The following is a 17,362-nucleotide window of genomic DNA, read 5'->3' on the forward strand; positions in this document are numbered from 1 at the left end:
TTTCTGGGGATTTCCTGAACACCTATTTCTAGAATAGAAAGAAACAGAACAGAGAAAGTGGGAAAAATAAGTTTGTGTGTTCATACATGTGTTATACTAAAGGAGAAGGAAGAAACTTGCTCTCTTCCTACATCATAATTGCACAGCTTGCAACAAAGTAAATGCAGTACAAAGCCCTGTAGATGCAGGTATTGGGAGTACAGAAGGAGTAATAGCAGAAAGTTTCAAAGTATAACATTTCTAGTGGCGGGGAGGGTGGGCAGAAAGAAAAAAAAATAGGAGTGCATTCTGTTGTAAGTAGTGACAATGGCACAGTTTGTAAAGGTGAAATACAGATAAAAAGTGCAGCTTTAAGAGGCAACCTGAGCTCTGAGTGAGCAAAGTAACTTTTCTACCACTAACTGCTAAGGGCTGGGGATAAATGCTTGTGATAAATGTTAAGATTCTACAGAACACATTTATTTTCATAGAAATATTGGAAGACATTGGGTAATAGAAAGAAACAGATTAAATGTTACAGCAGTTGGTAGAAGTCACTGTATTTAAGATGTTAACTAAAAGCAGGGCTCGTGTTTGCACTTCTTTCTTTTCACACTGTGTTCTTTATATTAGAGGGATTGGTTCATGTGCTTGAAAGCCTCCTCGTAGAATAGGAATAAATCTTTCAATAAAGATGTTTACATAGAGTCAATGAACAGAAAAGTAGAAGCTTCTGAATAGCTTTTCAGCTGGTGAAACTTTTTTACAAAAAATACATCTTGATTAACACAGTAATATAATAAGTTACTGTTTAATCTTTACATCTGACATACATATATGTCTAGGTAATGTTAATAATCAATTATGTTATATATGACATACATTATGTGTGTATTTATATGGATGTGATATGGGAAAAATCTTGATGACCCTCTTGAAGACCCTCAATTGTGTCTATCAATATATAAGTCTCTTTCTTATACTAAAATAAATTCTGAGTGATGACAGACAACAAGTGAGCTTGGGATTAATGAGATCCAAGGAAGCTTATAAGAAGGGCTAAAAATAACCCAGGGCATGTTCACCTGAAAAGCATTATGTAAAAAAAAAAAAAAAGAAAAAAAGAAAAAAATGAAGAAACCCAAACTTTATCTGTAAATGTATTCTCATTATTTTAAGCAAAGATACTGAAAATATCACAGGAATCCAAATCTCTTACACAAAAGTGTAAAGATAAAAAATGAGCTTTGAGCTGAGAAACATTTAGATCTTTCACAGCCATTCAGAATTAGTATTATGCACTTCTTCATGCAGTCATAGAACTTGTGGCAGAGGACTAATTATTTTGCTTAAAAATAAACAAAATTAGTTTTAAGCTAATTTTAAAATCCTGGAAAACTGGGTTAAAAGGAAGAATACTGATGTGTAATCCAAGCAATGGAATCTCCTAAGTTCATTGGCCAATGAAAATTAATGCTGTTTCTTCTCCTTTGGCTAATTTTGAGCAAAAATAATCTAAAGTACTACAAGTGTTTTCTGAGGTACTCTATTCTTATATGCTATGATTCAGTTAATATCAAACATAGCTTAAAAGATTTGTTTCTTGGTTTTGTTTACTTTGACTCACAAAGTTGTGTGGAGTACCTATGCATCTGCTCTTTACAGCGTAAATAAGGTATTTCAAGTGTATTTTAAAAACTGTCTCTAAGATGTGATGACACTATGCTCCAATTCTTTTTTCTTACATTTCAGTTTTTAAAGATGCTTGAAACTAAATCTAATACATGTAATGCTTTGTTTTTGAAACTGATATTCTCCAAGAGAATTCAAAAATACTTTATCTTTAAAACCAGTAATAAAGAGCTCGTGATCTCTATTTTCTGGTAAAGGTTCTCTGAGCAATCTCTGCAAGTTGAAATATAAGGAATGTCAAAACTACTTTCACAACAATATTTAAATTCACATATTTCCAATCAATTAAAAATAAAACAGGTGAGGGAAGCTGTTATTAGATGACATCTAGGCAGCATAGTAGTAGACAATGTTGCACATTAATGCGCTTTCAGTTTCTGCTCACTAAATGATGCTTTTTGTTTGCTACATTTATGTTGTGCTACAGAGAGTAAGATGTAGATTAAAATGATGAATGTTGCATGCATTGAAAATAATATGGTAATGCTTCAACAGCTCAGGCCCTTGTCCCATTAGAATTTAAATAATGAGGCGAACCAAATGTTAGTCTGTGCCCAGACTAAATACTTTGCTGTGGGGCTTTCATTTTCCAGTATTTAATATGAAAAGCAAGCTGCTTAGAATCACAAAATGATTTAGCTTGGAAAAGACTTTTGTGCAGGCACAGCTGTTTGCACTGACTGTGCACAGTTTCATTATGCATATTTAGTACAAGATGTGGTTCTTTCTTTTAATTATGTATTTTCATTATTACTATTTCAGAAACCTAATTGGAATACACCTTGTTAATACTCTGAAGTTGTAGGGAAAAGAAGATGTATACAACATAGTATAGTTATATATAATAATAGTATCAACAGTTTTCAGATGAACTCAGATACTGAATTACAGTTTCTGAGTGTTTTTAACAACTTAAAATAATTCTTCATTCTTTCAGAGCTCAAAACTTGTATCTTGTCAAAATACTACTCTGTATGATGCATTATTTTAAGCCATTCTTAAAAAAATTGTAACATTTAATTTTATACCTTTTAATTTTTATTATTTATATTACTCATTGCATTTGGTCATATTCAACCTATTAAAGTAATAAATATCAATGTAAAAAGAAAGAAAGTGAAGAAGAGTAGCCTATAAATATAGACAGGCAAAAAACAAAGCTCCACTCCCACTCTGTTCCTCAAGAATGATCAATTATTTTCTAATTGAGGCAAGCTTTCTGGCCCTCAAATTCTTGATTTTGTTACATGATTTAATCTGAGGTTAATAAAAATAATTACCCTTCACTTAATTAAAATAGTGTCCTGTTCATGAATCCTTATTTTATTTTGCAGGCTATGACCTTTTTCCTTTGATCAACTGTTAAAAATATCTTTTTGTTTCAGACTTAGGATAGAAGAAAAACACAGTGCTGAACATTGAAAGGACTCAATGAACCAGTTTTGTCCATATGAGACTGAACCTGTGGGATTCATGTTGCTCTTTATTCAGATTTCTTTGAGAAAAAAATAATTATTTACAACAACATTTCAACTTAGGATAAGGATGCAACGCTTAGTCCAAGTTAGTGGCAGAAGAGGAAAGAGATTTATGTTTTAATATTCTACCCTTTACTTCAGTCACTTCCACATAACCCTCCTTAAGTTATATTGCATTTCTTTATTGTGAAGATTGCAGGTCTATATTAATGTTTTATAAAATTGTTCCCCTATTGCCAAGAATCCTCAGGAGAAGGTAATTACCTTGGTTTCACTAGTTGTTAAAGATTGCTGATATATTTCCTTTTAGGAAGGCAACACGGAATCCAAAGTAGGGCAAAATGTCTCTTTAGAATAGTAAAGAGACAATTTGGACCACTGCAAACACAGTTGTCCAAATAGTATCAGGAAGTGTCTCTTAAAGGTCCAGTTTGGATTCATATCACAGCAGAAAAATAAAGCAAAATAATAGTCACATGCTGTATATTCAAGGAAAAAAAAGAAGAAGTGAAAAAAAAAGTGCTGCAGTTGCTAGTTTTGATAGGAGTATCTTGTCCTTCAGTTTGCTTGGAGCCATGGCAGGATGTACCCTTCTGCTGGTGCTCACTTCCCATCACCATACAGCAGCCTGAGAAGGCAAGAGGGAAGAGCTGAGGCTAGTCAAGCAACAGTAAAACCCGACAGGGAGCAGATTTTCCTTTGTGATGCCTTTCCCTTACTAGCTGTTTTCAGTGCCAGAAGACCCCAAGAACAGATCATGTCAGCCACCACCATTAAATGTCAAATAAATACTAGGGATAATGTTCCATTATGCTAACTCACATTGTTCTTTCACTGATGATGTAGATCCCATAACTTACTTGTAAGAAACTTAACAAATGGACAGTTCTGTGTCTTCATTTACAAAACTGTTTTGATGCTGCTTGCCTTCAGGAAATGGCATAAATTTACATACAGAGTATTTTCAGTTTTAAATGAAACTGCAGTCTCCTTTCAGATGAGCAAGACTGGAGTACAGGTTTCCTTGTGTGTGTTTGCTGCCACCAGATGTCACTGTGTAGATGAGTAACTGATGACTTCTTCCCTTTTTTAGCTTTTTTTCCCATTTGATTTAATCAAGTATGATTTCCAAAAGATGAACCAATTAGAAATAAGCATGGTTGGTGTGAAAAAGTTAAGAAAGGTAAGTATGTATTTTAATAGGATATTACAGCCTATTGATTTTAATAAAAATACTTCAGAGAGTTGTTTTAAGAAGCCTTGCTATTGTGTTACAGCAGTTTACCAAATTAACTAGTACTCTTTGTTCTGAAAAAAAGCATATGATTTTTGATCTCAGATGAAACAGCATTAAACATACTAGTGCTGATATCAGAAGGGCTCAGGAGATCCTTGGATGTATTCACAGAAGAGTAGTTTTCAAAAGTGATGCTTTGCCATTATCTTTGAATTTATACATAGTGACATCAAAAATGATGCTATGGCATTATCTTTGAATTTATACATAGTGTTTTTGAAAGGATGTTAACATAAGGAAATGGTTACCTAAGATATCTACAGGAAGGACTGGTGGATTAGAGCAAATGCTTTTTGATGAGAGATTAAGCGTTTCCAACTAGGTGATGTGATTTAGCTTAGTAATTAAAAAAAAAAAACCCAAAAAACAACAGAAAACCAAAACTTCTTGATTATAGCTGTCCTAAAAATATTTACCAAGAATCATGATTACCATTATCACATACTGGAACATACACTGAGCTGTAGGCAGGTAACAGCTGAAAACAGAGGAAGAAAATCTCATATTAAAGGTCAGGCAGACAACTTTAATAGGGAGCTAACACAGATTTTTCAAAGGAGTTATGAGATTCTCTAACAGCTGGAAGTCAAACACAGGCATTTTGAAGATGATATGTCACCAAAATCTGAAATTTTATAGGCATTTATCTGTATGTATGCCAGACAGACCTGTGAAGAGAACACATGCTCTAATTAGGCACTCGGTCTAATTTTTTTCTAATTACACCCCTCAGTCTAATGAAAAGTATTATCTATGTTTATAATCTTTGCCTTACCCATGTCTTGTTTCTTCAGAGCATTATGGCTGCAGTGACACTACCAGTGAACTAAATACTTCTACTTTAAACACTACCAGTTTATAGGAAAAGCTTTTTTTAAAGGAGGCATTTTTAAATTTAAAATTGTGCCTACTTTTGGAAGCATTTTGATATATTTTCGTATTTATAATTCTTGTCTCTGTTACAAACTAATGGAACTCTTAAGCTATTTTGTTTAGAACCTGCTCCCAAAAAGGTTATTTCATACAATTATTCCATACTCTGCAAAGTAACCCCCTGGTACTCTACAAGCATAAGAGGATAATCCTTTCCCCTGCTCTCCCTACTTTTTGAGGAAAAAAAATTATCTTTGTTTTTTACACCAAAAAGTAAACTGATGATGCTATATCACTTTAATTAATATTCTTAAGAAGTCACAGAATGTTCTGAGTTGGAAGGGACACACAAGGATCAAGTCAAACTCTTTAAGTGAATGGTCCCCACAGGAATTGAAAACCACAAGCTTGGTGTTAGTCACACCAGGCTCCAACCAACTGAGGTAATTTCAGTGTTCTCAAAACTTCTGAAAAGAGATTAAATAGGAACATAGTGCCTGGGCTGAGCACCTGCTTCTGATTAACAGTAGTTTTTCATTAGGAAGCTGATAAAGTTGACACTCATCATGGAAACTCAGTAACGTGTGGAGTCAATTCAGTATTAACTTGAATGGTGCACTTTCAAAGGATTATAAACTACTAGTGAGCTTACAATAGATAGATGACCCTTCTGGGAGAAAACTGGCGAGCCACCAGGAAGATATACTAGTGACTGTGAATTTGTGTGGACAATACTGTAAGTAATCTTAATATCAGCTACAGAAATGTCCTATGATATTTTGGATTTATATTCTTTCAACTTCTCTATATAGGTGAAGCTGGTCTTCTGATCTCCAAAGTCAATGCAAAGAACCCCTTCTTTGGTTATGCTGGCAATAAAAGACACACAGAAAAGAAATTACTCTGTGAGGTATTTAAGAAGGGAGATCTTTATTTTAATACTGGAGATCTAATGGTTCAAGACCATGACAATTTTCTGTATTTTTGGGACAGGATTGGAGATACCTTCAGGTACAGTTATTGTTTCTTTTCATATTTCTTAATTAAAGATAAATAGAATGGAATAATGTGGTTGGATTTGTATTCATCTGGAACTGTTCGATTTATTGCTGTTGAGATATAGTTTATAATGATTCTGAAGTGGATGATGAATGCTTAATTTTGTCACAAGTGTTTTGAGAGTAATATTCCTGAGGAATTGAATGATTCATTTTCAGAACCGTTTGTAGGAATTCCAGCTCTTTGATCATGCTTTTCAATAAGCATATAACTAGTGATGAGTTTGCTATCAGCAAGGAAGTCGGATACTGATGTGGAGAAAAATGTATCAAATAGCAGAGATTGGTCACTTCTGATACATTTATATACATATAAAAAACTTGGAAACAATTGTATGGATCTTCAGTGGCCCTCACAGTGTTATAATGCCCAGTAAGGGTAATGAGTTGCAACATTGTCTTCTGGTAATCAAATTCTAATGCGACAAGTGTGAAAAGATGTGAGGTAGGGTCAGTCAGAAATGAATGGAGTTTCTGCTAAAGATTTTTTAAAAGGACAGATGTCAGGGGATTAAATTATTTTTTCACACATTTTAGATGGAAAGGGGAGAACGTTGCTACTACAGAAGTTTCTGATGTCATTGTAATGTTGGACTTCATACAAGAAGCAAATGTGTATGGTGTGTCTGTGCCAGGTAAAAGTTTGAGTTACACATTTTGCTTCTCCCATGTTCATTGTTAACACTCGTAACTTTCTATTTCATGTTTTAAACCTATGAATCATATTTGATTGAGTCATCTCTTTATTATCCAGCTAAAATGTAGATGCAGGTAATGAAAATACCACCTGATTGTGAATGAGCCAGAGAATTATGCATTTTTTATCTGTATGCAATGAGCAGTATTTTTGAAAATCTACCATGCATACGTTTGTGATAGCTACATAACCTAAATTAGAATATAAAGATTTAGTAAATTCACATCTGCGTAAAATCCAGACATATGTGCCAAAATAAACAAGGTTTGCAGTAAAGTAACTCTAAAGGAAAATATATGGAGACATTTTGTTGTGCTATTTCACTTCGCCTCATAAAGTAACTGCAAACAGTTAGGTTATAAAAACAAGAAAAAATGAAAAAGAATATAAAGAGAAAAATAAATTTGTAAGGAAGAAAATACACTAATTTATTTTAAAAGGGTTTTTTGTTATTTTTCATGCGATAGGATGGGCTTGATTGTCATTCTTGCTAAGTCTTTTTTTAAAATACATGTTCAGGCTCACTGGGATGAAAGTAAGTTTCTATACAGGAGATTGTTTGGTGCTCTACTTTGCACCAAACTAAAACAGTGGCTAAAACAGTGCTGATAACTTAACAGTACTTGGCTACCACTGACCACAGCTTGCACAGTAGAAGGCTTTCTCCATGCATGAGAATGCTGGGGACAGCAAGAACTTGGGAGCAGATGTAGATGGTACAGTGATCTGAAACTGACCAAAGCAGTATTCTGTATCCCATGATAGCCAAGCTTAGTTACTAAAGCTGGCGGAAAAGAAGTGGGTGAGAGATTTGTGGGTGTGGTCCTTGTCTCTCTAAAAAAACGCTGAATGCTCCAAGTCTGCTTGGAGCCCTGCTCTGCAGGAAGTAGCTGGACATCTATCTGATGATGGGGAATATTGAATTATGTCCTGGTTTTGCTTTGCTTGTACATGTATCTTTTTGTTCCCCTACAACACTGCAATTACCTTAGCACTTGAGCCTTGCTTTCCTTCACTTCCCATGCCATGGTAAAAGGGATTGAACACAAAGCTGGCTGGATGTTTGGTTGCTGGCAAGGATAAACCCACCACAAAATGATAAAGGAGTTTAAAATGAGAGAAAGTGTCACTTTCTCTCATGTGAAGCATGAACACTCACTTGAACAGTATTTTAAAGCCAGAGAACATGAAACATCATAGGAGACTGTCTTAAAATCAGATTCAAAAGTGTGAGAGATGCTAATTTCCTGTGCAACACTTACCTGTTTATTTACTCAGTTTATCCAACTGTCTTGATGATTGCACTTAGGGATAAAAAAAAAAAATAAAATTCCTTACAGATTTTATGGCATTAGCAAAAAATTAAAACCAACAGAAACTATAAGGTTGGCAGAACATCTCTGCTGTTACTACTTGCCTGAAATGTTTAGTTATTTACTAGGTTTAAGTGTTTAGTTAATTTTGATAGCTGAAATTTATTGCTTTTACCTTTTACCCATTTTGTTCTTTACCAAAGACCCACAGTGTTCTCCTTTTCCAGACTAAGAGTAAGAACTTTTAATTGCTCTTTCTGTTAATTCAGATCCACAGTTTTGAGAAAAGATACTGGGAAGAGAAAGAGACTAAAACAGAAATGAAGACATAATTTGCTACTCCAGGAAAGACACTCTTCACTCTTGTTTTCAAGAGAGGAATGTTGTTGATGCTTATCCACATCTATCGATTCTATCAAGAACAGAACTCCATTTAGTCTTACCCGCCACACTCATTTACGGCATTATTGCTTAATTGATCACTTCAGTGATCTCCAAGTACATGTAATACCGCATAAAATATGAATGAGATCTTGCAGCTTTACTGAAACTCAGAATATGATATATGGCTGTTGGTTTGTTAATGCACTATGGTATTTTTTTGTATGGTTTATCATTACAATGTCAACTTTATTCATACAAAAGTGTCATCTCACTTCCTTTTGTGCAGATCATGAAGGAAAAGCAGGAATGGCTTCTCTTATTCTAAAGCACAATGCATCATTAGACTTGGAGCAAATGTATAAGCAAGTAGTGACCTATCTACCGAGTTATGCTTGTCCCCTTTTCTTAAGAGTCCAGGTAAGCTGCATTATTGCACTGTGTATACAAACATCTACATAATTTAAACACAGAGATAGCTAAGTGAATAACAAAAAGTGCTTGTTCATGTATCACTAGATTGGTATTAGACCGGGTCCTATTTGCTGTCTTCATTAATGAAATCCTGGAAAAGGGATTACCCAAAATGTCAATGAATTTGCGGATTATGGTTAAATGAGAGAAACTGTACAAATGAGCAAGGACAGAGATCATACAAAAGGATTTTGGGAGATTAGAAGTATAATCATGGTGAAAGAAAAAGATTCTGATTTAAAAACATAAACAATTGCATCTGGAGAAAAGAATCTAAAATCCATTTTATTTGGTGAAAATGAGAGAGAACTAGAGATAAAACAGGAGGCAGTGGGCTGTGCACAATAAAAGGAATGTTATTTTCTGTGTAACAATGAAAAATATTAAAACATTTGAAAAGATACTAGGTAGAGTGAAAGGTGAATAAAAAATATATGTTATTGTTGCCACCACAGTAATCACCAAAGTCATCTTTTTTGTGCACCACTTTGCTCTACTAACAGTCCAGTTTGGGGAAAAACAGTCCCTCCCACAGAGTGTAAAAATGTAAATATAATACAGTGGACTACATAGAGCTAGGAAAAAATATGACAGTTTCAAAAGCACACAATATTGATAATCATGATACATGAAGTCTGATGAGCACTTTCATTTCTGTGAAGTGTTTTGCAAACATCATGATAAAGAGAAACAGAAAAATGTTTCTGAAGGTGTTTATGGAAGAGTCCCATATGTTTGAGGAACAGATGAAAAAAACAGTCATTGTTTAAAGAGAAAAGTTATGGAAGTTGGTATCTTAGACCACCCAGAGATTGAATATTTGTTCAGAATAAAGAGGGGAAACAAAAAAATCTGTGAAAGAGCTTGGAAGTGAAATATGTATGTATGTATGTATCTATCTCATAAGTCCAGAAATATATCGTGCAGCAGCCTTCTGATGTGAGAAAGCAAGATTAGACTTGAGAATGTTGCAGTAGTCAGTTTATGAATTATGAGAACCTAGTCTAGATTACTCCTGTACAGTTGTATAAAAAAACTTTAACACTGAATGGAAGGAATCTGAATCTTGGGTATTGCATTGATATCAAGTATCTGGAATTTGAATTTAACTTACAACTAAATGCTTCCATTATAGATGCATTGCTGTCGGTATAGCTGTCATTAACCAAGAAAGAAAGAAGGTAGAGGGTGGAACTTGAAGGGAAAAAAAATTAAAAGCATATTAAGCTATAGAATAAGTATGAGGCCCTGGATCTAGAGAGCCAGCCAGATGATTTAGAATAAAACTGTCTGCCCAGTGAGCCTCCCAGTTATGACTCATCTATAAGACAGATTACCTCTAACATCAAGAAGAAAAGAAGGGTAATCATAGTGGGTGATTCCCTTCTGAGGGGAACAGAGGGCCCCATATGTTGACCAGACCCATCCCATAGGGAGTTCTGCTGCCTCTCTGAGGCCTGGGTACAAAATATCACTGAGAGACTTCCTGGGCTGATTCAGCCCTCTGATTATTACCAACTGCAGATACTCTAGGCTGGCAGTGATGAGATTGAAAAGAGGAGTGTCAAGGTGATTAAAAGGGACTTCAGGGCACTAGGTCAAGTGGTCAATAGGACAGGGGTACAGTTATAGTGTTCTGCTCTGTCCTTTTGGTGGCAGAGAAGAATGATGAAGGAAATAGGAGAACTCACGTCATTAACAAATAGCTCAAGGGTTGGTGTCATCGGCAAAATTTCTGATTCTATGGTCATGGGGCAACTTTTATGGTACCTGCTCTATTGTAACCAGATGGAATACATCTCTCTGTTAAGGGCAGAAGGTTTTTAGCTCATGAACTGGCAGACCTTCCTGAGAGGGCTTTAAACTAGGTTTGAAGGGGGAAGGGGATGCATCTGGGCTGTCTGGAAGCAGGCCCAAGGGTGGTAAGCCTGAGTTAGGAGAGAAATCAGCAGCCCAGCTGAGGTGTATGTATACCTACGCATGCAGCATGGGTAACAAACTGGAAGAGCTGGAGGCCATGGTGCAACAGCAAAGCTGTGATGTAACTGCCATCACAGAAACATGGTGGGATGACTCACATAGTTGGAACACTACACAGGATGGCTGGAAGCTCTTCAGGAGGAACAGGAAAGGGAGAAGAGGTGGAGGGGTGGCCCTTTATATTAAGGAGGCTTTTAACGCTATAGGTGTTGAAACTTACGAAGATGGAGTTGAATGCCTATGGATAAGAATAAGGAGGAAAGCCGACAAGGCTGACATCTTTCTGGGAGTCTGTTACTATCCTCCCAACCAAGAAGAAGAGGTAGACAACTTATTCCATAAGCAGCTAGATACTCTTTCAGGATCATCAGACTTTCTCATAGGTGACTTCAACCTACCACACATCTGCCCAGAACTTAATACAGCAGAAAAGAGAAGGTCCAGGAAATTTTTAAAGTGTATGGAGGACAACTTTTTGCCACAGCTGGTGGGTGGGCCCACCAGGAGAGGGACTATGTTGTACCTGCTTTTTTCAAATAGAGATGGGTTTGTGAGAAATGTAGTGGTTGGAGGCTGGTTTTGGCAGAGTGATCATGAAATTATAGAGTTCTTGATATTTGGTGAAATGAGGAAGAACACCAATAAGACTCTTATACTGGACTTCTAGAGGGCAGACTTTGGCCTACTTAGGAGACTTATTCAAAGGGTTCCTTGGGAAGCAGCCCTTAAAAACAAAGGAGTTCAGGAAAGGTGGGCATGTTCAAAACAGAGATCACGGGAACAGACTGAACCTGTGTGCTGAAAGATGAGTTGATGAGGTAAACATCTAGCTTAATGGGCAAGGAGATTTTGAAGGAACTTAGGATGTATCATCTTTGGAAGGAAGGTCAGGTGTCACAGGAAGTATTTAAGGGGGCTGTTGGAGTATGTAGGAAAAAATTAGGGAGGTCAAAGTTCAGTTTCAACTTAAAATGACAACTTCTGTAAAATGTAATAAAAAATGTTTTTACAAATATATTAATGGCAAAAGGAAGGGTAAGACCAACCTTTGTTCTTTACTGGATGTGGGAGGGAACTTAGTAACTGCAGATGTCCTCATCTGCAGCTGGCAGAAGGCAGAGGTGCTTAATGCCTTCTTTGCCTCAGTCTTTAATGGGAAGATGGCTTGTCCCCAGGACAGCTGTCCTCCTGGGTCGGTAGATGGTGTCAGGGAGCAGAATGGTCACCCCATTATCCAAGAGGAGGCAGTCAGAGAATTTCTGAGATGCTCAGATGTTCATAAATCTATGGCCCCAGTGATGAGGGAGCTGGCAGATGAGCTCATGAAGCCGCTCTCCATCATTTACCAATCCTGGCTCACTGGGGAGGTTTCAATGGACTGGATGCTGGCCAGTGTGACACCCATCCACAAAAAGGGTGGGAAGGAGGATCCTGGTAATTAATGACCAGTCAGCCTGACCACAGCACCTGGCAAGATAATGGAGCAATTTGTACTGAGTGTCATCATGCAGTATTACAGGATGGCCAGGGTATCAGACCCAGCCAGCATGGCTTCAGGAGGGGTAGGTCATGTTTGACTGACCTGATCTCCTTTTATGACCAGGCGACCTGCCTGGTGGATGCAGAAAAGGCTGTGGATGTTGTCTATTTGGACTTCAGCAAGGCCTTTGACACTCTGTCTCCCAGAGCACACTCCTGGAAAAGCTGGCAGCCCATGGCTTGGACAGGAGCACTCTTTGCTGGGTTCAGAACTGGCTGGATGGCTGGCTCAGAGAGGAGTGGTGAACAGTGCTGCATCCAGCTGGTGGCTGCTCACCAATGGTGTCCCTCAGGGGTCTGTGCTGGGGCCAGTTCTGGTCAATATTTTTATTGATGACATGGATGAGGGTGTTGAGTCTTTCATGGTAAATTTGCAGATGACACTAAGCTGGGATCATGTGTCAGTCTGTTTTGGAGGGTAGGATGGCTCTGCAGAGAGACCAGGAACAGTTGGATGGATTGGGCAGAGTCTAACAAGGTGAAGTTTAATAACTTCAAGTGCCAGTCCTGCATTTTGGCCACAATAACCCCCTGCAGCATTAATAGGCTGGGGACGGTGTGGCTGGACAGTGCCCAGGCAGAAAGGGACCTGGGGCTGCTGGTCCACAGCCAGCTGAACATGAGCCAGCAGTGTGCCCTGGTGATCAAGAAGGCCAATGCCATCCTGGCCTGTGTCAGGAAGAGAGTGACCAGCAGGAGCAGGGAGGTCACACCTTGAGTGCTGTGTCCAGCTCTGGGCCCCTCAGTTTGAGAAGGACATTGAGACACTTGAGCGCGTCCAGAGGAGGGCAACTAGGCTGGTGAGGGGCTTGGAACACAAACCCTCTGAGGAACAGCTGAGGGAGCTGGGGGTGTTTAGCCTGGAGAAAAGGAGACTCAGAGGTGACCTTACAACTTTTCTACAACTTCCTTAAAGGTAGTTGTAGTCAGGTGGGGGTTGGTCTCTTTCTCCAGACAGCAACTGAGAGAACAAGAGGACACACTCTCAAGCTGTGCCAAGGAGTATATAGGTTGCACATCCGGAGAAAGTTTTTCACAGAAAGAGAGATAAAGTACTGGAATGGTCTGCCCAGGGAGGTGGTGGAGTCACCATCCCTGGATGTGTTTAAAAAAAGACTGGATGTGGCAATCGGTGCCATGATTTTGTTGAGGTGTCAGGGAACAGGTTGGACTCAATGATCTTGAAGGTCTCTTCCAACCTTTTGTGATTCTGTGAAGCTTGATCTGACATATAATCATACTTTGAAGATGTCAGAACATTTCCTAGACCAACCAGAGCAGGTAGCTAAAATCTGTAGGTAAGCCTGAAGTAGATAAAAGGGCTCTTTGACTTTTTTTTTAACATAATACTCAATTTTTTTTCTTCAGAGATTGTTTGCTTATATTAAAAAATATAGACAGAGGAGAAGATGACAAAGAGAGGTCATAAAGCTGGGCTGAGTAGAGGTAGTTAGAATAGAGAAGACAGCCTTATTACAGATGCCTCACACCACTTTTCCAAGGGCTACCGTAGCACTTGAGCAGTCTGAAAACAAAATGTACGGTCAAGATCCGTGTTCCTTTGGACCTGAATATGAACACGGCTGATTTAGTACATGATTCTTTTAACCCCTTTTGTGAGGTGACAATGGTCACAGATACAGTAAATTTCCTGAGTTTTATCATTAAGGAGTTCTTGGTAATAACATGTTTTACTCTCAGAAGCTTCCTTTTATGATGTGCCCAGTGAAGATTGATTGTCTTGGGCATGCTGGGGCTACATACACCACATGTGACACTAAAGATACACTACACAGGGAAAGAAAAGGGCTCTAGGCTTTGTCAGCCATGTGTCTGGTGTGGGTCTGCAGCAGCACACAAGCTCATTTTTCAGCAAAATGAGAATAAATTGACTTACATCAAGTAAGACTTTGAAAAACAAATGTGAATGTGAGAAAAAGAAAAGTTGCTTGTTTTTGAATAATGTATCTTTCTTTCTACTGCAGGAAAAAATGGAAATGACAGGAACATTCAAACAACAAAAATTTCAACTTGTGGATGAAGGTTTTAATCCATCTACAATTACTGATCCCCTTTATTTTTTAGACAATTCTAAGAAAGCATATGTCTTGTTAACCAAAGAATTACATGAGATGATCTTATCTGGGAAAATGAAGCTTTAATTAATTGACCATATAATAGGCTACTAAGGGACAGTCTGTACAAGCTATTGTATGAGAAAACAATGCAATTAATTAACAGTATTTTTACATAGTTATCCAGATTAATGTTTTTTATATTTGATATTTACATTCAGATATGTCTTTACTTACTTATTATTTTCCACTAATGACTTTTTACCTCTTGAGACAAATTTCTAAGCAAATAACCTGTAAAACATAACTGAAATATATTTTATATTAACTTTGGAATATAATTGCTGAATCTGATACTTTTTCTTAGTACTAAACATAAATGATACATGGTATGACACATGGTAGAAAAAGGATCAACATATATATCGTGTCTCATGTTGTGTCTAAAGGGAGAATATATGCCACTAACTATTGTAAATCAAGGAGGACTCTGACAAAGGGGGAGAGAGAATGATGCATTGACTTCATCATCAGAAGGCTAATGAATTACTTTATTATACTATACTATGTACATTTCATCTAAACTAAATTTGCTAAGCACTCACTCTTGCTCACAACTGCACAGAACTGCACTCATCTTCGATTCTCTCGTAACTGTCCCGTGACAGTCCCACACACACACATTTCTTGGCCCGGGTAGGCCAAGGGAATAAAACATCCTCACTTTGGGTAAACAATCTCCATAATGCATTCTACTTTAGCACAACACAGGCACAGCAAGCGAGATAAGAATTGTATTTTCTTTCTTCTCTGCTTGTCTCACAGCTTCTCTCTGTTCAGAGGACCTGTGAATACCGCAACTAACATCTTTTTTTTTTCTGTAGTTTACATACTTCTAAATATGTATTGTAAGAAGTAAAAGCTTGACACTGGTTGGAGGAAAAAATATTTTCTGCAGAGGACTTTTCTAACGGAATAGAAGATAAAACTGAAGCAGAAGAAAGTCCTCCAAACAAACCCAAATACTAACATCAGTGCTGAATTTTTTTTTCTGTCATAAGCTCTGCTCTTCCATTTGTTAAACTGGCTGTTCAGAGTGTGAAATTCTGAAGACAAAGCAAACTTTTGTGGAATGTGTAGCAGCACATCAACAAAAGGCAGAGATAATCTGCAAGCTTAATGGGGAAAATCATTTATATAGCATAAAAAGAATTATTGCAGCACTTTATGTCATTCATATTGAGTACCAAATAGCTTCCATACTGTTAGTAATGACTGCTAAAGATCATTATTTTATGAGTATAGAATATAACTGATTTTTTAAAACACTAGATTTTATGTAATAATTGCTTTTTCTAAGTTTTAAAATAAAGTATAAAATTATTTAAACCAAATACCTTTCTGTCTCCGTTTGATTGAAGTCTGATAATACAAAGTCTGTTTTCCATGCTGTTTTGATACTTTGTTACTTTACTTCTTCTAATGCAGCGTGATACCCGCTTTGATCAGCCAGAAGCAGTATCAGAGAATACTTGAAAGGGTGACTCTCTCCAATGCTGGGCATCATAAGTCTCTTTTCCATCATAACAGTGGTATGAAACTAGGTTCTTATGAAAGAGTAGGATGTAACACACTTTAAAAAAATCTTCTTGTGTTTTTTTTACCTTTTCTAACAAGACATTAGAACTGGTGTCAATTTTTGAACTTTGATTGATTTAACTGATTAACTGATTTTCTTTAAAACCCAAACCAAGGATGCAGTGAAAAATATGTAAGGATCATAACTTAGTTACATTTTTGAACACCATATTTCCTATGGGCTGCCAGTATAAATAGAGAAGTTTACAATTTTGCAATTTACAAACCAGTGAGAGCTAACAAATACTTACATCAACCTCATGTCTTATGGTAGATGTTAATGTAAAGAGTATACTTGGGAATGAGGAGAACTTCCATCAAGATGGAAGGGGGTCACTGTGATCCAGCATTTCCTGAGCACTCCCATTTTTTCTGTTTCCTTAAGCCGTGCCCAAATGGCTGTCTGTAGCTGAAAGCTGGGGCAGGGGATGTTTGCCACTTACAGAGACAGATGGAAGTCCCATTACCTAGTCAAGAACTGCAAATTTAATAATGAGTTATTTTATTACAAAGTTAAACCAAATTTTGCATGTTAGGCTGAAAATTTGAGCAAAGGAGTGGTTGTTGAAATCAAAACTACTTTAAGTGTTACACTGAATTACTCCTGAATATACTTCAGGACCCCTTTTATTACAACAGTAAAAATTACATTCTTTCTATGGAAAATAATTCTTTTCTAATTTTTTTAATATGGCACCCTGACATCCACAGTATCATGTTTAATCTTGGAGAAGAAGAATAATTAAAGAATTTAGTAAGATCAACTGCTTACCTTTGGTAACCTATTTAGCACTTCTAAAATTTATTTAGCTTTATAATATATGATCCTATCAACCACTTAAATGCAACAAATGCAAGAAATGAGAGGGTAAAAAAGAAATGAAGAAA

The 17,362-nt window shown here is 36.9% G+C and overlaps 1 protein-coding gene across 1 annotated transcript in view; it reads left to right on the forward strand.

Moving 5' to 3' along the window:
* Positions 1–16,232, forward strand: part of SLC27A6 (solute carrier family 27 member 6) — a 41,180-nt gene extending 24,948 nt beyond the window's left edge. The window contains 6 exon segments of the mRNA XM_009096084.3: positions 4,243–4,273; positions 4,276–4,332; positions 6,132–6,330; positions 6,915–7,012; positions 9,058–9,188; positions 14,747–16,232. Coding sequence (XP_009094332.2) covers positions 4,243–4,273; positions 4,276–4,332; positions 6,132–6,330; positions 6,915–7,012; positions 9,058–9,188; positions 14,747–14,923 — 693 coding nt within the window. The 3' untranslated portion in view covers positions 14,924–16,232.
* The last annotated feature ends 1,130 nt before the right edge of the window (positions 16,233–17,362 follow it).

The sequence above is a fragment of the Serinus canaria genome, chromosome Z, assembly GCF_022539315.1.
Source record: "Serinus canaria isolate serCan28SL12 chromosome Z, serCan2020, whole genome shotgun sequence".
In the NCBI taxonomy this organism is placed as follows: Eukaryota; Metazoa; Chordata; class Aves; order Passeriformes; family Fringillidae; genus Serinus; species Serinus canaria.